The sequence below is a fragment of the Ostrea edulis genome, chromosome 8 (assembly GCF_947568905.1).
Source record: "Ostrea edulis chromosome 8, xbOstEdul1.1, whole genome shotgun sequence".
NCBI lineage: Eukaryota > Metazoa > Mollusca > Bivalvia > Ostreida > Ostreidae > Ostrea > Ostrea edulis.
The window spans coordinates 16,890,991-16,914,945 of NC_079171.1; the positions used below are offsets into that span (position 1 = coordinate 16,890,991).

At 35.6% G+C, this 23,955-nt stretch overlaps 1 protein-coding gene across 1 annotated transcript in view; it reads right to left on the bottom strand.

Moving 5' to 3' along the window:
- Positions 1–17,004, bottom strand: part of LOC125662896 (uncharacterized) — a 59,906-nt gene extending 42,902 nt beyond the window's left edge. The window contains exons 1-8 of the mRNA XM_056147469.1: positions 16,723–17,004; positions 16,384–16,590; positions 9,500–9,623; positions 6,198–6,842; positions 5,508–5,744; positions 3,419–3,527; positions 2,215–2,291; positions 1,820–2,062 (exon numbers count right to left, since the gene is read on the bottom strand). Coding sequence (XP_056003444.1) covers positions 1,820–2,062; positions 2,215–2,291; positions 3,419–3,527; positions 5,508–5,744; positions 6,198–6,842; positions 9,500–9,623; positions 16,384–16,590; positions 16,723–17,004 — 1,924 coding nt within the window. The remainder of the gene's footprint in view (positions 1–1,819; positions 2,063–2,214; positions 2,292–3,418; positions 3,528–5,507; positions 5,745–6,197; positions 6,843–9,499; positions 9,624–16,383; positions 16,591–16,722) is intronic.
- Positions 17,005–23,955: the final 6,951 nt, after the last annotated feature.

Sequence of the window (23,955 nt, forward strand, 5' to 3'; positions counted from 1 at the left end):
ACCAATTGTTAGGCCATTCTTGGCAAACTAAATTTGACTACGGATAACTCCGTTTACTTGATCAAGATGTAGGGCTCACGGCGGGTGTGACCGGTCAACAGGGGATATTTACTCCTCAGAGACACCTGATATATCCAGGGGTCCGTGTTTGCCCAACTCTCTATCTTGTATTGCTTATAGGAGTTATTAGATTGATCACTGTTCGTTATCTTCACCTTTCATGTTAAATAGTCTATACATCTTATATACGTATATGACAACTGATAAAATGATTTTAAAAACTATTCATCAGGCAAGACTGAAACACATTCTCGGGCAGGGAGGGGGTACATCTAAGAGACGTATTAGCCAGTGGATAAGAACCTGTCACCTTGGTTAAGGAGGAACAATACAAAACGAAAAGAAACAACCAAAATATGATCGAAATAAATTGAGAAATAAATCAAATATATAAATGAATAAATAAAACAAATGATGACTAACTACAGTAATGATCAACAGATTCTTCAATTATGTATGTGAGCGGATCTAACATCTAATTTTGATTAAATTGTTATATTTACCTCAATTTTAAACCTAAAGTAAAACTGCATCCATTTTTGAGAGACAAAAATTTATAAACACCTCTTTTGCCATATTGCCCACGCCGCTTTTCACACTTTCTGTACGAATGTTAATCTCATATACCCGGATTAGCTGAAATATATTGTGGTGAAAAAAGCACCTTGGAATTTGCATAGAATATACAAGTTATACACGGGTCTGACTTGACAATATACAAATAATTCCGATAAACAATTGTGATGAAAATAGTTTTTATCTAGAAAAAAAAAACTTGATCAAACAAGTGATACAAGACAAATTATTCCTATATACAAAAAAAAATAAGTATAAAAATAAAAAATAAAAAACATCTTGGGCAGAGATATATCATATCTCTGCACTTGCTTGTGACTATCAAGGGAGTTAAAATTGCTTCGAGGGCAACGAATGTATCCGGTTTCGCTCTGCCTGGTGTTTTTAAAAAATTGTTTTGTTTCGATTATTTTCAGATTCTCATTGTTCAATGTCCGTCTTAGAGAAATTTTGAAATAATTGTTCTAATTCCGAACAATGTCCACCTGTCCTAGATCCCATGCCAAAATTACATGAATGGTCTGTACGTTTCTAGGGATGTGGTTTGAACGGTCTGTACGTTTCTATGGGCGTAGTTTTATGATTCTTGCACGAAACGGTTTGCACAGAACGCTGAACGGTCTGTGCGAAACGCTGAACGATCTGTGCGGAACACTGAACGGTCTGCACAGAACGGTGAACGGTTTGCAAGGAACGATGAACGGTTGAACGGAACAAAACAACGTTTTGGAGGTGTAGTAGCACGCTTCAAGGTATGTAGCATGATATTTTTAAGACGCAATAGGGATATACAGATTCTAGTTTGTTTTAATTTCAGATTATAGTTAAAATCAAAATGGCAAGTCTTGAAAGCGTAGTCACCACAATATCGCAAAGAAACACATCCGTTTCTTTCAGACAATTGATATTCTACACAAAACACAGACTCCGCGTTATTGCCCAAGTGTTGTCTGTATTGATAAGAAACAATATTAGCAATGATGTAAGGTTTGAGCTGTTGTTTACGTCTAGTACATTGTTTGTGTCGATAAGAAAACATACTAGCAGTGATGTACGGGGAAGTTGTTGTCTAAGCGGTGTATAGTGTGTGTGTCGATAAGAATATTACCTACAATGTAGCAGTGATGTACGGATAAGTTGTTGTCTAAGTGGTGTATAGTATCTGTATCGAGAAGAACAATACCTAGCAGTGATGTACGGCCTGAGCTGAGGCTGTTTTCTCGATCTTGTACAGTTTCTGTAGTGATAAGTCCCACACTGTACAAAAGGACGTACACCGGTCTCCAATCCAACAAAGATTGTCGGCCTTGGAATAGCTCCCACTCGGAGCCAAACTCTCGAATGTGGACAGGATATAGCTGCTCTACATTCTGGTCTTGATGCACCCCCAGCTGCCGTGGTGTGGGACTTAGATCGGGAGATTCGCCTGTCCAATAAATAGAATACAAATGTTACGGAAAGGGTCTGCTTTTCTGTAATCCATGTCTGTTGTACATTGTGTATTCACATGTACACATTATACTACCAAGTATTAAAATGGATGCCTGACACAGTTCATGTTGTACCACTTATACATACGCTGTTTATCAATGGTGTCCTTTTTTCTGCCCTGAGATCTATAGATAGCCTGATAAGATTCAGAAGGTCCGGGCAATCTGTATAAAAACAATTCATTGAGATCAGTATCAAACTGCAGACTGTATCAAGAGCAGAACAGTTAAGCAATGATGTACAATACACTCCTTGGCTATTAGAAAACTACACAGTATTCACCGGTCGCTGTAACAATTAAGGCCGCGCCTCAATTTTGGACATTCACCATAGGTAGTGTATGTTCCTTCGCCAAGCGAGAAAATTACGGGTCATCTAGATATGACCTTGAAAATCGAGGTCCCGTGTAACAGTAGGCGTTGACACTATAAAGAACCCTCACTACTGCGACTATGAGCGTCTCAGCACAGTTTTCAAGAAGACCCGCCTCCCCGATTATACTGAGGGAGATACGAGGGTCAATCGACCACAGATGAAGAATAGCAAGCTTTCTTTAAGAAGCCCTTCCCTGACTATACTGTGGTGATCCGTGAGCGATCGACTCTAGGAAGAGGAGATGGACCCATCCACCACCTTCTGGGTGACCCAACCATCCCCGGATCTTCAAGAAAACCTGTCCCCGTTCCCAAGGGATCCGAGGGTCGACCACCATTAATTGTCGTCTCGCCTCAATAAACCTAGTGTAGCAGGGTCCCTTCTGGGCAGTCTGCATTTTAAATCTTCATCATCGTCGGCTCTGAGCGTCATTCACGGGTCAAAGTTTGTAGCATTTCACCTAAAGCTCCTAACGTTTCTATACGACATGTTTATTTTCGTAAGGGACGAGAAACAACAATCAAAAATCGCAATAACAAAGCATTCAAAAGGTAGGAAGCAATACCGCATATTGAAGGTACTCTAGCAAGTCGAACACATCAACATGACAAAGAGTTAGACCAAAGTGAGACGGTGAGTAGCAAGGCATTATAAAGTTATGTACCAAGAATTGGTAAGCAAAAAAAAATTGATAGAGCCAACCAGAGACTGAAGTAGTCATTTTCTGATTCCTATTACAGAGAAAAAACTTGTATCAATCATTTTTGGAGAAACGTCAGATTCTGGAGTTCATTTCATAAAACTGCTACCTCAAACTTGGAGACACATAAAATTAATTCTTATTGTTCGATCAGGCTCTATGCTACATTCTTATTACAAGTTATATTTTAATAGCAGATAGACATCTCGATGTTACCTCGTGATTTTGTGGCTGGTGTTACTGAAGCTTTTACCATTCATGTACAAAGATTTCCAATGATGAGCAACAGGTATCATGAATGTAGTAAGAGAAGAATCCGATCCATCTGTAAAATTAAGTTTAAAATATTTTTTCATCCACAAATACATTCAAGAATTGTTTCAAATGCATCGACGAAATGGAACTGTATCGAAGCCACAAGTAGAACGGCATTACACAGTGTGGTAAGACAAGGAATTAAACTGTTTTGTAAGGTAAGTACGGGGAGGGAAAGATAACGAACAGTAAACAATCTCATAACTCATAAGGAATACAAAAGTAAGAGTTGGGCAAACACGGACCCTTGGACATACCAGAAGTGGAATCAGGTGCCCTGTCGACCATTTATACCCGCCATGTGCCCTATAACTTAATCAGGTAACTGGAGCAATCCATTGTGAGGCTAAGTAAACTGTTGTACAGGGTTATGTAGAAATAATATTTATTTCTTGCACAGAGCTGAACATGTCTGGACAGGCATTAAACTATTAGAAAATCGCATGGTTGACCTTCACTGAGCTGAAAGGGAATGATCTTCAAGTGTAGCCTGCAGGGAGGAGTGGAGTTGACATTATATTATCTAATGTGTGAGGCTAAACAACAGTATACAACTTATCTATCTGTATATTTTGAAATCTGTAATTAGGATATTGTTTTGGGTGATTCTAAATTGTTCCAATATATGTTCAGTATGGCTCAAATACTTATATTTCGAACAAAAAGTCCATATACTAAGTATCGCAAGGCTGACTGACATTTACCATACACATCTCTCGAAGATGAGAAAAGTGATACAAGACACACGACAGACAGATTTTAAGGGGAAAAATATATGTATTTGTGAATCACCCTATAGCAGCAAAGTAATTTCGGTACCCAAAGAAATACACATGTGAAATATGAAAACCCTCTCATTAAGTTCATAAAGTTTTTCAAAAATAGGTAAAACTCTAAAATCAATGCTAGAAGGTCGAACATTTTGGTACCAAAAGAAAGGCCTTACAACAAGGAATACACGTTTTAACCGGGAAGTTATGCGTTCGAGCCCCGCTCATATAATGGATGCGTCAAATCTAAGGCTTAAACATAGGTAATAATTGCTCCATCGCCAAATGCACTGTATTTGGAGGCGAGGATCACAGGTTGCACTACCTACTTTCTCAGTGGTAAAGCATTCGCTTCGTAACCGGGAGGTCGTGAATTCGAGCCCTGTTCGTGGCATGGCTACGTCAAACCTAAGACTTAAACATAGGTAGTGATTGCTCCTTCATCAAACCCTCTGCATACAGAAGTGAATATCACGAGTCTTTCAGGTATGATCTTTAAAACGGAGGTCCTGTGTCGCAACAGGCAGTAGCATGTTAAAGAACCCTCACTGCTACGGCCTTAAGCTTAGCTCTAAAGTGCTATTTCACCTACAACTGATGACCTGTAAATATGAGCGATTGATTGATGTCTAACATCCCTCTCGAAAATCTTTCACTCATATGGAGACGTCACCATTGCCGGTGAAGAGCTGCAAATCATAGGCCTTTGCTCGGCGTTTATGGTCATTGAGCATATATCATGTCACACCTACTGTGACACGGGATCTCGATTTTTGCGGTACCATCCGAAGGACCGCCTCATTTAGTCGCTTCTTACGACAAGCAAGGGGTACTGAGGACCTATTTTAACCCGGATCCCCACGGGAATAAATATGATTGAAAAATTATCCAAGGGACGTAAAACAAACAACCCAAGGAATACACATGTCAAATACGAAAGCCTTAACACTAACTGTTCAAAAGTTATGGCCGGGGTTAAAGTTTTTCGAAAGTAGGACAAATTTAAAGGCCAATGTCACAAGATTAAATTTTTGTTACCTGAAGAAAGGTCTTGTCACAAAGAATATACCTGTGAAATATGAAAGCTTTATCACCATCCATTCAAAAGTTATGGCTAAGGTTAATATTTTTATGGACAAATAGAGAGACAAACGGACAGACCAAAACAATATGGAGATTAGAGTGCATAAAACACTTGTGTATTTTTCCTCTCATCTAACCTTTTTTCTTTACTGAATGTTTTCGTCGGCCAATAAATATGCACAGATCTTCTTTAACTTTCTTAGTTTCTCTTTTAACTCCCATGACAAAACTTCTGATGAGCAGTTTAGGTTCGGATCCCACATGACCGATGACGTTGATTTTGACCTCGTTTGCAGCAAACTGACTTCGTTGTAGTGACTTTAAAATAACATCACACTCGTCGCCGGACATCTGTTGGATCTCTGCCGGTAAAACTGAATTGAAACCGAAAAGATTGACTTCTTTACTGTTGGATTTACTGGGGAAATACTTATTACACTTTATTTTAGCCAGTCATAGAACACCATACAGTTACTAGTATGCCAAAATCAAGGAATTTCTTGGAGTTTGTCCCCTGCAACATCAGATTCACTGCCCTATTTTCCTCGTCTTTTCCTATTCTTTTATTTTTCTGCTGATGTCATTGTGATGTATAACAGTTATCACATATTTAACGCAGGTGCTCGGATACCTAACACCCCTCCCCCGTCCCGTGGTTAACGCAGATGCTCGGATACATAACACTTCTCCCCCGTCCCCTGGTTTAATATTCTCCAAAACACGTTAACAATGTATTAAATATGAGAAATCCACAACATACTAAGTAACTCAAAAACAACCCTCCATACGGTATGTTAAGGACAAGACCTTTATGATTACAAACATACTTTGAAATGCTTTATTAGACTCCATCTCCTTGGCAACCATAACCGCTCCTATAAGTGGTGCTTCTGCAGGTGTGTCTATGTAAAACATACGCTGTCTGGAGAACTTTCGCTTCATCAGATCACGTAGCTTCCAGTACTTAGAGAAACCCCCAGTGATTATGACTGTTGTTGAAGGGGCTAAGTTTAATTTTTTGAATGCCATTTGAAGATACTCTGTGACGTTTTCTACCGCGTCTTTGAGAACAGGCCATAGGACAGATTCATCTGCCGTCATACTCTTCTGGGTCATGATGACCTTGTCACCGTATTTAGAGCTTGGAGAAAACAGCTCCATACCTCGAAAGGCTGGAGAAAACACTTTAAATTTTTTTACCAAGGCAGGAGGAATTCCAAAAACAAACTTTCGGGTGAATTCTGGGGTCATGTTGGTTTTACTTAGTTCAAATAAACTCATTAACTCTAGCATCTGTAATGGAAGATAATCCTCGAAAGCTTGTATCACATGAGACCCAAGGACATTTCTCAGGAATGTAAGGAAACATTTGTTGAGCCCCTGGCCCGCACACTCGTTACTGTATGTTGAGTCCAGGATGGCAATGGTCCCCGTTTTTTCTATCCCAAGTTTCACTACTTCAACAGATGAACCTATAATCCACATAAACTAAAATTATATTGTGAGATCAACTACCTATAATAAGGTAAATATCAAGTGTCATGCATGTAATAAATATCTACAAAATCAACTGATTAAACAAGCTAAGACAGATTTTATATTTATGAAACAGGCTAAAACACGCTAAGACAGATTTTATATTTATGAAACAGGCTAAAACACGCTAAGACAGATTTTATATTTATGAAACAGGCTAAAACACGCTAAGACAGATTTTATATTTATGAAACAGGCTAAAACACGCTAAGGAACAAGTCTCCTTCATCGTGAGAGGCAAGGTCTAGAATGCAAAAATATTATAATTATATCGATCTAGACGTAGTCTAGACATATTGTGATAAATCTGAACTTCCAAAGGTCTTGTGCAAAGCAGAGAGAGTCATGATCATGCTATGTTCATGTAAAGGTCATTTGTGCATCAAGTTATATACGAAATGTGCAATACAATGATTGCATGCATGATTAGAAACCACAATATGAAAAAGTATGCCATGGGAAAAAAAGATTGAAAAACGAGGCTGATGCAAAATAAAATGGAAGCAAATCCTGGGTAAAGGACCTGTAAAATGTAATAAATGTCCCAACAACTGCACTTTTACATCGTCAATCAGAGCCGTACTATTGAGTTCTGTTATAATAATACAGCAACTTGGTATCATCAGTGTCATGAGCCAAATTACTCACCTGAGTCACCTTGCTGTTCAGCTGTTGTGATTTTTCAAAGATTTTTTTTCAAGCCTTATTCCCAAGAAAATGTTTGACCTTATATTGTGGCCCCAAACTTGCCCTACAGGGTCATGAGATAAATATTATAGAAGGTCATAATCTCAAAAATCATGATATGAAAGTGAAACTTCTTGTCATGAGGAATCTATATAAAAATATGAAAGCCCTACTTTAAACAAATCAAGAGATGCTGTCTCGGTAAATTTTCTTCAAAGGTCAAAATACAAGGTCAAGGTTGCAAGGTCAAAACCTTTGGTATGAAACAAAAGGTCTTGTCACGAGGAATACATACAACAAATATGAAAGATATATCACTTTTCCTTCTAAAGTTATGAATGAAATTGAAGTTTCGGTTGATGTGGTCAAGATCACAAGGTCACACATCATGGTCAGAAATCTAAGGTATTTCCATATGAAATCTATATACAAAATAGGAAAGCTGTACCTTACATAGTTCAGGAGATGTTGCCTATGATAGGTTTTCTTAAAAGTAGGTCAAACTCCAAGGTCAAGGTCACAAGGTTAACAATTTGGTGCCAAAAGAAAGGTCTTGTCACAAAGGAATGCACATATAAATGTGACAGCTCTATCACTCGCCATTCAAAAGTTAAGTTTTGCACAGGCAGACAGGGAAAACAATGTCCTCCCACTTTAGTCAAGGGGACCTAAAATATTGAATCCACACAACTAAGGATATTTTTTTATTTTGATATGATTTGGTGTGGCATTGCTACTCTTAAAAAGAATTTATTTTCATTAATTTCCTGTATATTTACATTTAAAGCTTTGATCTCCTTTTATGACCCCAACCTACCTCCTGAATTGAACAAACTTGAATTTGCACTACCTGAAGATGCTTGCATACCAATATGAATAACCACAACTCTGCTGTGCCTATGAAGGAGACTATTAAAGATGTTTCCCTATATATTCCCATATAAAACTTTGATCCCCAATTGTGGCCCAAACCTAAACCCACAGATTTGAACAAATTTCAATCTGCGCTACCTGGGAATGCTTGCATACTAATATGAGTATTCATAGCCATGCTATTATTAAAAAGATTTTTCTTATGTACATGTATTTCCATTGTCCCCCTATTGTGACCTCATCCTACCCCGTAGGTATAATTGAACAAACTTGTATATGCACTATATCAGGAAACTTTCATGTAAATTTCAACTTTTCTGGGCCAGTGGTTCTTGAGAAAAAATGACTCCACCCCATTTTTGTCTTGATTATCTCCCCTTTAAAGGGGGCATATCCTTTCAGTTGAACAAATTTGAATCCCCCTCACCAAAGGATTATTTGTGCCAAGTTTGATTGAAATTGGAAAGTGGTTTTGAATTAATGACTACAATAATAGACGCTGGGCATATTTTGATCAGAAAAGCTCACATGAGTCTTCGGTTCGGGTGAGCTAAAAGCTGGTTAACATTCATCCTGCTGAAATCATTGAGCTTGTTCTTTGTCTGTGTATCCAATTAAGACTAATATTTTCGTGGGTTTTTTCCTATATTTTAGTAGAGTGTAGAATTTATCCTTAATTAACGTGCTCATGGTTTATTTTTGAAGACATTAATTACATTTCAAGGGACATACAATTATTATAACAAATGATCATCAATTAACGATTTAATGAAAGCAGAGCATCTTTAATTAGATACAAACTTCCGGGGATTTGTTTTTTATGTATATAGTCCAAAATGAGCAAACAACTCTCTATCAAGATAATGACATGACTATTAATGAAGTTAATTTACAGTATATCAAAACTGATGAAGTTGATTGTGCACTACAGAATTCAAATTAAAGACAAACACGTTGTGTAAATTCTCAAGACAGATTACTGTGATACATACCACCAATATCGCAGACACAGAGTACATCTTCAGATACATACCACCAATATCGCAGACACAGAGTACATCTTCAGGGATATTTTTGTCTTTGTGGAGTATTCTGACTGCTGCCACTATTGCTTCTGATTCTGGGATAAAGTATAGTGTATCCATGGAAATGCCTGCCTGTGAAATTCAGCATATTTTTGTTTAAAAAGTGGAAAAAACATAACGTGTTTCTGGTCACATGGTGTCATCAGTCAATAAAAGACTTACGTCAAAAACCTAAATCACATTGTGTCATCAGTCAATAAAAGACTTATGTCTAAAACCTAAATCACATTGCGTCATCAGTCAATAAAAGACTTACGTCAAAAACCTAAATCACATTGTGTCATCAGTCAATAAAAGACTTGCATCAAAAACCTAAATCACATTGCGTCATCAGTCAATAAAAGTCTTAGTCAAAAACCTAAATCACCTTGCGTCATCAGTCAATAAAAGACTTACGTCTAAAACCTAAATCACATTGTGTCATTAGTTAATAAAAGACTTACGTCAAAAACCTAAATCACATTGCGTCATCAGTAAATAAAAGACTTACGTCAAGAACCTAAATCACATTGTGTCATTAGTTAATAAAAGACTTACGTCAAAAACCTAAATCACATTGTGTCATCAGTAAATAAGAGTTTTAGTCAAAAACCTAAATCACATTGTGTCATCGGTAGCTAAAAGACTTACATCAAAAACCTAAATCACATTGTGTCATCAGTCAATAAAAGTCTTACATCAAAAACCTACATCACATTGTGTCATCAGTCAATAAAAGTCTTACATCAAAAACCTACATCACATTGTGTCATCAGTCAATAAAAGTCTTACGTCAAAAACCTAAATCACATTGTGTCATCAGTCAATAAAAGACTTACGTCAAAAACCTAAATCACATTGCGTCATCAGTAAATAAAAGACTTACGTCAAAAACCTAAATCACATTGTGTCATCAGTCAATAAAAGACTTACATCAAAAACCTAAATCACATTGCGTCATCAGTAAATAAAAGTCTTAGTCAAAAACCTAAATCACCTTGTGTCATCGGTCAATAAAAGACTTACGTCTAAAACCTAAATCACATTGCGTCATCAGTAAATAAAAGACTTACGTCAAAAACCTAAATCACATTGTGTCATTAGTTAATAAAAGACTTACGTCAAAAACCTAAATCACATTGTGTCATCAGTCAATAAAAGTCTTAGTCAAAAACCTAAATCACATTGTGTCATCAGTAAATAAAAGTCTTAGTCAAAAACCTAAATCACATTGTGTCATCGGTAGCTAAAAGACTTACATCAAAAACCTAAATCACATTGTGTCATCAGTCAATAAAAGTTTTACGTCAAAAACCTAAATCACCTTGTGTCATCAGTCAATAAAAGACTTGCATCAAAAACCTAAATCACATTGCGTCATCAGTAAATAAAAGTCTTATTCAAAAACCTAAATCACCTTGTGTCATCAGTCAATAAAAGACTTACGTCTAAAACCTAAATCACATTGCGTCATCAGTAAATAAAAGACTTACGTCAAAAACCTAAATCACATTGTGTCATTAGTTAACAAAAGACTTACGTCAAAAACCTAAATCACATTGTGTCATCAGTAAATAAGAGTTTTAGTCAAAAACCTAAATCAAATTGTGTCATCGGTAGCTAAAAGACTTACATCAAAAACCTACATCACATTGTGTCATCAGTCAATAAAAGTCTTACGTCAAAAACCTAAATCACATTGTGTCATCAGTCAATAAAAGACTTGCATCAAAAACCTAAATCACATTGCGTCATCAGTAAATAAAAGTCTTAGTCAAAAACCTAAATCACCTTGTGTCATCAGTCAATAAAAGACTTACGTCTAAAACCTAAATCACATTGCGTCATCAGTAAATAAAAGACTTACGTCAAAAACCTAAATCACATTGTGTCATTAGTTAACAAAAGACTTACATCAAAAACCTAAATCACATTGTATCATCAGTAAATAAGAGTTTTAGTCAAAAACCTAAATCACATTGTGTCATCAGTCAATAAAAGACTTACATCAAAAACCTAAATCACATTGCGTCATCAGTAAATAAAAGTCTTAGTCAAAAACCTAAATCACCTTGTGTCATCAGTCAATAAAAGACTTACGTCTAAAACCTAAATCACATTGCGTCATCAGTAAATAAAAGACTTACGTCAAAAACCTAAATCACATTGTGTCATCAGTAAATAAAAGTCTTACGTCAAAAACCTAAGTCACATTGTGTCATCAGTCAATAAAAGACTTATGTCAAAAACCTAAATCACACTGTGTCATCAGTAGATAAAAGACTTACGTCAAAAACCTAAATCACATTGTGTCATCAGTAAATAAAAGACTTACGTCTAAAACCTAAATCACATTGTGTCACCAGTAAATAAAAGACTTACGTCAAAAAACCTAAATCACATTGTGTCATTAGTTAATAAAAGACTTACGTCAAAAACCTAAATCACATTGTGTCATCAGTAAATAAAAGTCTTAGTCAAAAACCTACATCACATTGTGTCATCAGTAAATAAAAGTCTTAGTCAAAAACCTAAATCACATTGTGTCACCAGTCAATAAAAGTCTTAGTCAAAAACCTACATCACATTGTGTCATCAGTCAATAAAAGTCTTAGTCAAAAACCTAAATCACATTGTGTCACCAGTAAATAAAAGACTTACGTCAAAAACCTAAATCACATTGTGTCATCAGTAAATAAAAGTCTTAGTCAAAAACCTAAATCACCTTGTGTCATCAGTCAATAATAGACTTACGTCAAAAAACCTAAATCACATTGTGTCATTAGTCAATAAAAGACTTACGTCAAAAACCTAAATCACATTGTGTCATCAGTCAATAAAAGTCTTAGTCAAAAACCTAAATCACCTTGTGTCATCGGTCAATAATAGACTTACGTCAAAAAACCTAAATCACATTGTGTCATTAGTCAATAAAAGACTTACGTCAAAAACCTAAATCACATTGTGTCATCAGTCAATAAAAGTCTTAGTCAAAAACCTAAATCACCTTGTGTCATCAGTCAATAATAGACTTACGTTAAAAAACCTAAATCACCTTGTGTCATCAGTCAATAAAAGACTTACGTCAAAAACCTAAATCACATTGCGTCATCAGTAGATAAAAGACTTACGTCAAAAAACTTAAATCACATGGTGTCATCAGTAGATAAAAGACTTACGTCAAAAACCTAAATCACATTGTGTCATCAGTCAATAAAAGTCTTAGTCAAAAACCTAAATCACATGGTGTCATCAGTCAATAAAAGACTTACGTCAAAAACCTAAATCACATTGTGTCATCAGTCAATAAAAGTCTTAGTCAAAAACCTAAATCACATTGTGTCATCAGTAAATAAAAGACTTACGTCTAAAACCTAAATCACATTGTGTCATCAGTAGATAAAAGACTTACGTCAAAAACCTAAATCACATTGTGTCATCAGTACATAAAAGACGTACGTCAAAAACCTAAATCACATTGTGTCACCAGTAGATAAAAGACTTAAATCAAAAACCTAAATCACATTGTGTCATCAGTCAATAAAAGACTTACGTCAAAAACCTAAATCACATTGCGTCATCAGTAAATAAAAGACGTACGTCAAAAACCTAAATCACATTGTGTCATCGGTAGCTAAAAGACTTACATCAAAAACCTAAATCACATTGTGTCATCAGTCAATAAAAGACTTACGTCTAAAACCTAAATCACATTGCGTCATCAGTAAATAAAAGACTTACGTCAAAAACCTAAATCACATTGTGTCATTAGTTAACAAAAGACTTACATCAAAAACCTAAATCACATTGTATCATCAGTAAATAAGAGTTTTAGTCAAAAACCTAAATCACATTGTGTCATCAGTCAATAAAAGACTTACATCAAAAACCTAAATCACATTGCGTCATCAGTAAATAAAAGTCTTAGTCAAAAACCTAAATCACCTTGTGTCATCAGTCAATAAAAGACTTACGTCTAAAACCTAAATCACATTGCGTCATCAGTAAATAAAAGACTTACGTCAAAAACCTAAATCACATTGTGTCATCAGTAAATAAAAGTCTTACGTCAAAAACCTAAGTCACATTGTGTCATCAGTCAATAAAAGACTTATGTCAAAAACCTAAATCACACTGTGTCATCAGTAGATAAAAGACTTACGTCAAAAACCTAAATCACATTGTGTCATCAGTAAATAAAAGACTTACGTCTAAAACCTAAATCACATTGTGTCACCAGTAAATAAAAGACTTACGTCAAAAAACCTAAATCACATTGTGTCATTAGTTAATAAAAGACTTACGTCAAAAACCTAAATCACATTGTGTCATCAGTCAATAAAAGACTTACGTCAAAAACCTAAATCACATTGTGTCATCAGTAAATAAAAGACTTACGTCTAAAACCTAAATCATATTGTGTCATCTGTCAATAAAAGTCTTACGTCAAAAACCTAAATCACCTTGTGTCATCAGTCAATAATAGACTTACGTCAAAAACCTAAATCACATTGTGTCATCATTCAATAAAAGTCTTAGTCAAAAACCTAAATCACATTGTGTCATCAGTCAATAAAAGTCTTAGTCAAAAACCTAAATCACATTGTGTCATCAGTCAATAAAAGTCTTAGTCAAAAACCTAAATCACATTGTGTCATCAGTCAATAAAAGTCTTAGTCAAAAACCTAAATCACATTGTGTCATCAGTCAATAAAAGTCTTAGTCAAAAACCTAAATCACATTGTGTCATCAGTCAATAAAAGTCTTAGTCAAAAACCTAAATCACATTGTGTCATCAGTCAATAAAAGTCTTAGTCAAAAACCTAAATCACATTGTGTCATCAGTCAATAAAAGACTTACGTCAAAAACCTAAATGACACAGTTCGAAGCTATGACAAAATTTAAAGCTATGGACAAACACATAAATAGACAGACACACTGGACGAAAAGATATTCTAGTAGACCCCCATCCCCAAATTTCAATATGTTAATGACAAAAAGACATCTATGAATTTCTTTAAACATCAGCTCTACTGGTATAAGGTCAGAGGATCGCTATGTCCGTCATCCGTCTGTCTGGCGTCTGTAAACATTTCTTTCCGAACACTAATTTTCCTATAATTTTTGTTTAATTTCAGCGAGACTATAAAAACAAGAAGATTGCAATCATGATACAATAGGTCGGAGGGTCAGGTTTGATCCTCGATCTAAGCGCCGCATCAAACCATGCTGTATAGTTTACAAACAATATGGCTGTACTTTAAACAACTTAATCCTTCAATTCATTTGAGAATGATACTCCTCCTATAGTATTTGTACTTTGTACTGATGTCGATGAATGATCACTGTATCTAAAATTCAAATAATACCTCGATACCAAAAGGCGGGCAAGTTCTACACAAGTGATGATAGGTGTGTACCAACCCACTGAAAACTCGATATTATCTAAACATATATTTGACACTATTTAAATATACATGTACTGAAAACTCGACATTATTTAAACATACTGAAAACTCGGCACTATTTAAACATACTGAAAACTCTACATTATTTAAACATACTGAAAACTAGACATTATTTAAATATACTGAAAACTCGACATTATTTAAACATACTAAAAACTCGACATTATCTAAACATATATTTGCACCGACACACTGAAAATTCGACATTATCTAAACATACTGAAAACTCGGCATTATTAAAATATACTTAAAACTCGACATTATTTAAATATATTGCAAACTCGACATTATTCAAATATACTGAAACCCGACATTATTTAAACATACTGATGTGCAAAATTAAGCCCATATGACTACTTTTGTAGATTGTATTTCTCTGTCAATTGTTGATGCTTACGAAGTTACGCACGTGGGGATTCTCCTAGATGATTTGCATAGAGCTCTAAGGCTTTCAAATTTTAAGTAAGATCATAGACAATTTTAAAGATAAAGGATAGATAAATGCCTGAGGTTTAACTACAAGTTCTTGCACTTTAAGCAAAGGAAAATTGTTTAGTTGTGTAAGTCATGTCAAACCCAACCCTTATTTTTTTTATAAAGGGGTTGTAGAAAAAAATTCAAAAATTTGCATAAACCTAAGAATTAGTTTTTCAACAATATTTTTGTGCTAAAATATTAATGTAGTGACATATTTTGACAAAAATGAGCAATATTTAAAGCGTATAATTAGGATATGTTGGAACAGTACTTGAAAATACAATCCAGACAGGGTGTTAATTTACCAGTGTCTATATGTACATTATGTACACATAAATAATTGGGTTTTGATTTTTATAGAGACACAACATACGTTTATACACAAGTTTATGACTTTTGTGGGTATTTCTCTTTTTTTTTTTCTATTTTGGAATAATTCTCAATGATTTATAAAAGGAAATACCCGGCCGGGTGCTGAAGAGAGTGATATCCTATCATCGCTGTATTTTGACTTGATCACATAGAGCGGAACTCTTTTTCTCTGTCGTCTAATTTGTATATCCGATATAATGAGATTTTCATTGGTCATTCTATAAAGGTAAAGGTGCGACTGCGGCTTCAGAGAAAGTGTGTGCATTTTTTCCCAATTCGTAAGTGTCAATATTCTAAATTGGATTGTTTTGTAGATATAGTATCAGCTAGACTGACGTTATGAATTCTGGATTTTTAAAATTCATACTATAACAAGCAATGTCTGGAAAACTGGAATTCCCAAGGCCTTGACCTTATATTTGACCTTAAGTGAAGATTGTGTCACATTTGAAAGTCACATTCGAGATGGAATATGTAAACACGGTAAAGACACAGCTTCAAATGTTTGTATTTAGATCTATTTTGTTTTACGTACTTTGCCCGCAGCAGATTTAAGGACTGTGACAATGTCCTCTCTTGCTCTCGTTGGTAGATTGATGACCCAGAAAACATCTGCTGGGACCAATGTCTCCCCGAGTTCTTGATTACACCTGTCAATTAGGTGACTGGAAAAGAAGCGTAAAATCTCAGCAAGTACGTCCACCACGGCTAATGTCTGCCTATTCTGACACGCCACATAATCCTGTAGTGAGAGACCATTCATTTTACTGCTGATACAGACATACTATAGAAGCACAGCTCAATTGTATTTTCATCCCCAGGTAATTATCAAAGTATGATTACATTTAGTATAATATACACGGGATATCAATACCTCGGAATTGATGAGAATATTTTTGATATTCTCCGTATAAAACCAGGCCAGTGATTCTCCAGATAATCTAAGTTCTGTATATTTCCGCTCTGCCTCGTCACCCAAGGAATGAAATTCTTTTCCGGGAGTCAGAAGAACACACGATCTAGTTTTACTGGAATTATCCGGACCCCATTCCGGAAACCTTAGGTCAGGTGTGTTTTCCTGCAGAAACATGTAGCCGTAGCCAATGTATGTACCGCCAAAGTCAGCAGCAGCAACTACTTTTGATACCAAAGCCATTCTCCACTCTATAAAACAGATAAACATGGATATCAACAGCAATTCTCCACTCTATAAAACAGATAAACATGGATATCAACAACCATTCTCCACTCTATAAAACAAATAAACATGGATATCAACAACCATTCTCCACTCTATAAAACAAATAAACATGGATATCACCAGCCATTCTCCACTCTATAAAACAAATAAACATGGATATCAACAGTCATTCTCCACTCTATAAAACAGATCAACATGGATATCAACAGTCATTCTCCATTCTATAAAACAGATCAACATGGATATCAACAGTCATTCTCCACTCTATAAAACAGATAAACATGGATATCAACAGTCATTCTCCGCTCTATAAAACAGATGGATATCAACAGCCATTCTACACTATATAAAACAGATCAACATGGATATCGACACCCATTCTACACTCTATAAAACAGATAAACATGGATATCAACAGCCATTCTGTACTCTATAAAACAGATCAACATGGATATCAACAGCCATTCTCCACTCTATAAAACAGATCAACATGGATATCAACAGCCATTCTCCACTCTATAAAACAGATAAACATGGAAATCAACAGCCATTCTCCACTCTATAAAACAGATCAACATGGATATAAACAGCCATTCTCCACTCTATAAAACAGATCAACATGGATATAAACAGCCATTCTACACTCTATAAAACAGATAAACATGGATATCAACAGCCATTCGCTACTCTATAAAACAGATAAACATGGATATCAACAGCCATTCTCCACTCTATAAAACAGATAAACATGGATATCAACAGCCATTCTACACTCTATAAAACAGATAAACATTGATAGCAACACCCATTCTCCACTATAGAAAACAGATCAACATGGATATCAACAGTCATTCTCCACTCTATATAACAGATAAACATGGATATCAACAGTCATTCTCCACTCTATAAAACAGATCAACATGGATATAAACAGCCATTCTCCACTCTATAAAACAGATCAACATGGATATCAACAGCCATTCTTTACTCTAGAAAATAGATAAACATGGATATCAACAGCCATTCTCCACTCTATAAAACAGATCAACATGGATATCAACAGCCATTCTCCGCTCTATAAAACAGATCAACATGGATATCAACAGCCATTCTCCACTCTATAAAACAGATCAACATGGATATCAACAGCCATTCTCCGCTCTATAAAACAGATAAACATGGATATAAACAGTCATTCTCCACTCTATAAAACAGATGAGCATGGATATAAACAGTCATTCTCCGCTCTATAAAACAGATGAGCATGGATATCAACAGCCATTCTCCACTCTATAAAACAGATAAACATGGATATCAACAGCCATTATCCACTCCATAAAACAGATAAACATGGATATCAACAGCCATTCTCCACTCTATAAAACAGATCAACATGGATATCAACAGCCATTCTACACTCTATAAAACAGATGAACATGGATATCAACAGCCATTATCCACTTCATAAAACAGATGAGCATCGATATCAACAGCCATTCTCCACTCTATAAAACAGATAAACATGGATATCGACACCCATTCTCCACTATATAAAACAATTGTTATCGTCCTTTCTAAAACGTGCATCATCTACACGCATATGTACAACATAGTTATGGATATAATACAATGCAGATTTTCTATCTTGTTTTAACAATGCCGTTTTGTATTTTGGGGCCTAAGTTTTACACGCATGTAATGAACACTATTACACATAATGAACACGATTACACGCAATGATCCCATGAGAATCCGGGTTAGAATAGGTCCTCAGTACCCCTTGCTTGTCGTTGAAGGCGACTAAATGGGGTGATCCTTCGGATGAGCCCGCAAAATCCGAGGTCCTGTGTCACAGCAGGTGTGGCACAATCAAGATCCCTCCCTTCTCAAAGGGCATAAGCGCTGAGCAGTGGTGACGTCTTCATATGAATGAAATATTCTGGAGAGGGACGTTAAACAATATTCAATCAATCAATCAATACACGTCATGAATACAACTACACGTAATGAACACGACTATATATTTATATTACAAATCCCATTTTCCTCTATGAACCAACCAATATCAGCGAGCGACACAATCCGTTCACATTGACTATGAACGGATTATGAACTAGTTTAAATCACACGACTGAGCGAGCGTAATGCTTTGAAAAAATACAACATGTGTTACAAAGATCTCGCAACTCACACCTCGGATCAAGATTGTGAACTTACGTGGATTACCATCCCAATATTGCGGTCCCCTAACTCCAAAATACAGTGCACCGAGCAATGTTGATAAAAGGCAGGCTGAGACGAAGTGTGATTCACAGAATTTGCCTCAAATCTAAATCCGTTCATAATGATCATGAACAGTTCAAAAGTGCTGTTCATTTCTTAAATACACGTAATTCACACGGCTACATCTCATGACCTAATGGACACGACTACACGTAATGAACACTATTACATGTAATGAACACGACTACATGTAATGAACACTATTACACGTAATGAACACTATTACACATAATGAACACGACTACATGTAATGAACACTATTACACATAATGAACACTATTACACGTAATGAACACTATTACACGTAATGAACACTATTACACGTAATGAACACGACTACACGTAATGAACACGACTACACGTAATGAACACTATTACACGTAATGAACACTATTACACGTAATGAACACTATTACACGTAATGAACACTATTACACGTAATGAACACGATTACACGTAATGAACACGATTACACGTAATGAACACGACTACACGTAATGAACACGACTACACGTAATGAACACTATTACACGTAATGAACACTATTACACGTAATGAACACTATTACACGTAATGAACACTATTACACGTAATGAACACTATTACACGTAATGAACACTATTACACGTAATGAACACTATTACACGTAATGAACACTATTACACGTAATGAACACGACTACACGTAATGAACACGACTACACGTAATGAACACTATTACACGTAATGAACACTATTACACGTAATGAACACTATTACACGTAATGAACACTATTACACGTAATGAACACGACTACACGTAATGAACACGACTACACGTAATGAACACGACTACACGTAATGAACACGACTACACGTAATGAACACTATTACACGTAATGAACACTATTACACGTAATGAACACTATTACACGTAATGAACACTATTACACGTAATGAACACTATTACACGTAATGAACACTATTACACGTAATGAACACGACTACACGTAATGAACACTATTACACGTAATGAACACTATTACACGTAATGAACACTATTACACGTAATGAACACTATTACACGTAATGAACACTATTACACGTAATGAACACGACTACACGTAATGAACACGACTACACGTAATGAACACGACTACACGTAATGAACACTATTACATGTAATGAACACTATTACATGTAATGAACACTATTACACGTAATGAACACTATTACACATAATGAACACTATTACACGTAATGAACACGACTACACGTAATGAACACTATTACACATAATGAACACTATTACATGTAATGAACACTATTACACGTAATGAACACTATTACACATAATGAACACCATTACACGTAATGAACACTATTACACATAATGAGCACGACTACACGTAATGAACACTATTACACGTAATGAACACTATTACACGTAATGAACACTATTACACGTAATGAACACTATTACACATAATGAACACTATTACACATAATGAACACTATTACACGTAATGAACACGACTACACGTAATGAACACTATTACACATAATGAACACTATTACACGTAATGAACACGATTACACGTAATGAACACTATTACACGTAATGAACACGACTACACGTAATGAACACTATTACACGTAATGAACACTATTACACATAATGAACACTATTACAGGTAATGAACACTATTACAGGTAATGAACACTATTACACGTAATGAACACTATTACACATAATGAACACGACTACACGTAATGAACACTATTACACCTAATGAACACTACTACACATAATGAACACTATTACACGTAATGAACACCATTACACGTAATGAACACGACTACATGTAATGAACACTATTACACATAATGAACACTATTACACGTAATGAACATTATTACACGTAATGAACATTATTACACGTAATGAACACGACTACACGTAATGAACACTATTACACGTAATGAACACTATTACACATAATGAACACGACTACACGTAATGAACACTATTACACATAATGAACACTATTACATGTAATGAACACTATTATTACATTTGTACATATGATAAACACGACAACACGTAATGAACACGACTACATGTAATGTGTGGTATAATTTGTATACGTCAGTTAACTATTATCCGGATTTGTATTGTTGATCATGCCTGGTTCTATTGTTATTAATAAAACACTGTCTTTTGGTTCGGTTATTATGGTATCTCTATGAAAGAACACAACATGGTATGATGGTATCAGAAAGTGACTGACATCACCCCTTCACTACATCATAGAACGTTTTCTACTAAATATTCTTTGACATAAACACTCAAAGGAGAAAGATAGTCTCTCAATGGTGCCACGCTAAAGATGGACCGGGAAAGCAGTGATCTGCCTGCCGGGCACTTGGAAAAAATTCAAAGCCCACACGGAATTCATGTTCAATGGGCTACTGAAAAACCAAAAGGCCCACACAGGCCTTATCAATCACCTGAATTTTGGCCCCACCCTGGGCTGTGAAATCTATAAACAAGTTCCTGTTCTGCATAATGTCTAATCTAAATTCTAATATTCAGCATCAGTACAAAACATGACGTGTTTTTCGAACTTATATGACCCGGAAAGTGTCTATACTATATAATATATGTAACATTAACACACTATGACTAATTGGGACCCATCCTAGAGTAAAAACCCTGGGGTTGCGAGTTCACAATTTTGGTACATTCTTTCCTAAATATGCTTTTAGTTTTTAAACCGTATCAGCAAACTTAAAGAAGTTTTTCGACTGATAACAATAATCAATTTTTTTCGAAAGACAAATTCCACTATAGCTTTCAACAAGAAAACGACACGTGTGAGGAATTTGTCACAGTATTAAGTGTTAGTGAAAGTCTGTGGTTACGGAAATCTGGACAAAATGATAAGAGACAAGTAGTGTTTGGGGACGTTCCTCAAAACTAAGAGAAAAGCTTATGACCACGGAATTCGGTCTTACGTTGAATCAAGCAATAGACATTGCGAATCTGTGTGAACTCTCTAGAATTCAACTCAAAACCATGACTGAGGACAGCAACGGAAACCTGGCAGTAATGAAGTGAACCGCATTTTTTCACACCTCGAACAGAAGATTTTTGCGTGTACCAAATAACTTGGTACACCCCTAGTCCAAGCTTCGTGGTTGGGTAACCGTGCCATTGTATTTCTAATTATTAAACCAATAATTACCAATGATTGGTCGCAATCAAGGAAGGGCGTCGCGCTTTCTGAATACGGTGTGTTAGTTACACGACTTGGTATGGAGCATTGGATAATGAAACAAAAACACAAAAATTCGGGTGGCTTGGGTGACCAACAGAAACAAGAGATTAGACATGCTCTATGTAAGATATATACTCTCTCTCTCTCTCTCTCTCTCTCTCTCTCTCTCTCTCTCTCCCCTCTGTTATGTCCCATCACTAACACTTTATGAAAATAGTAAATAGTATAGGATATGTACTCACCATCCCATCTTCGGTCACAAAGCGAAACATCCAGCAATTTATCATTGGAAACAAATTTAAAAGACACAGGGACAGTTTTATTTCACTCTATCAGCATATCTGATCCGTTTTTTTGTTGGTCACCCAAATAGTCTGTTTTCAAGATCATTTTTAGATATGATATCTAGGAAACGCATGGAAGTATTTTCTATCATGCCCAAAAATGTCCGATAGAATAGTGTTAGTACGTTCTTGGCTTAAATCCATTTCTCTTAACTCTTAAAACATGGATGAAAATATATTGAATGTGTACGAAAAACCTAATAATACTTGAAAACTACTCACTGTGCACCCTCACCTGGCTGTTGAATACAGGTAAACTCCCCTTGAGGGCACAAATTATCAAACCCAACCAATACATAAAAATTACACCCTTCAAGATAAATACTGATGATATTGATTAAAGGATAAAAATACGGAGGGGCTGTGATAAATTAAATAGAGACCACAAAGAGTTTTCATTTCTCGTGTGAAGCATGCATTACATGTAAGTACGTTCTTAAACTTTTCTCTCGCCACTCGATTTGGTCCCTCGATTCGCTCGGCACCCAATCTCTTGGTACTCGAGAAATGTTTACCAACATATACAAGGCAAACGCTCGGAAAACACTACAGTACGGAAATAGCAAACATGAAGCTTGTAAAAATATGCCCTACAACTGAAAAAAAAACCGTATTCTGGACACGGAGAGAGGAGTTTGTGAGTCCAATTCTAAACCCAGACGAGTTGAGCATGGTGCTTTCAGAGGAAATTCCCGTGGGAACGAAACTTATGTCTGACAAAAAGATATGAAAATCCATTTTTCATTGGAATGAACAACGCCGATATCAAAACTATAGAAAACTGGACAACAACAAATGTAGTTTCTCATGGTGTAATGTGCGCATGCTCATGAGATACACTTATCACAAACTTAAGGTATTCAATGTATAATGACCATATTTCAAATCTAATAAATGGATGGTTGAATATTTGTAATCATCGTATCATTTTGAAGGGTTCATCAAATAAAACTAATCCACCATAGGAATTTTCAAAATTTTGTTTACTGCTTGATTTATTTCACCTAGAATTTAACATTG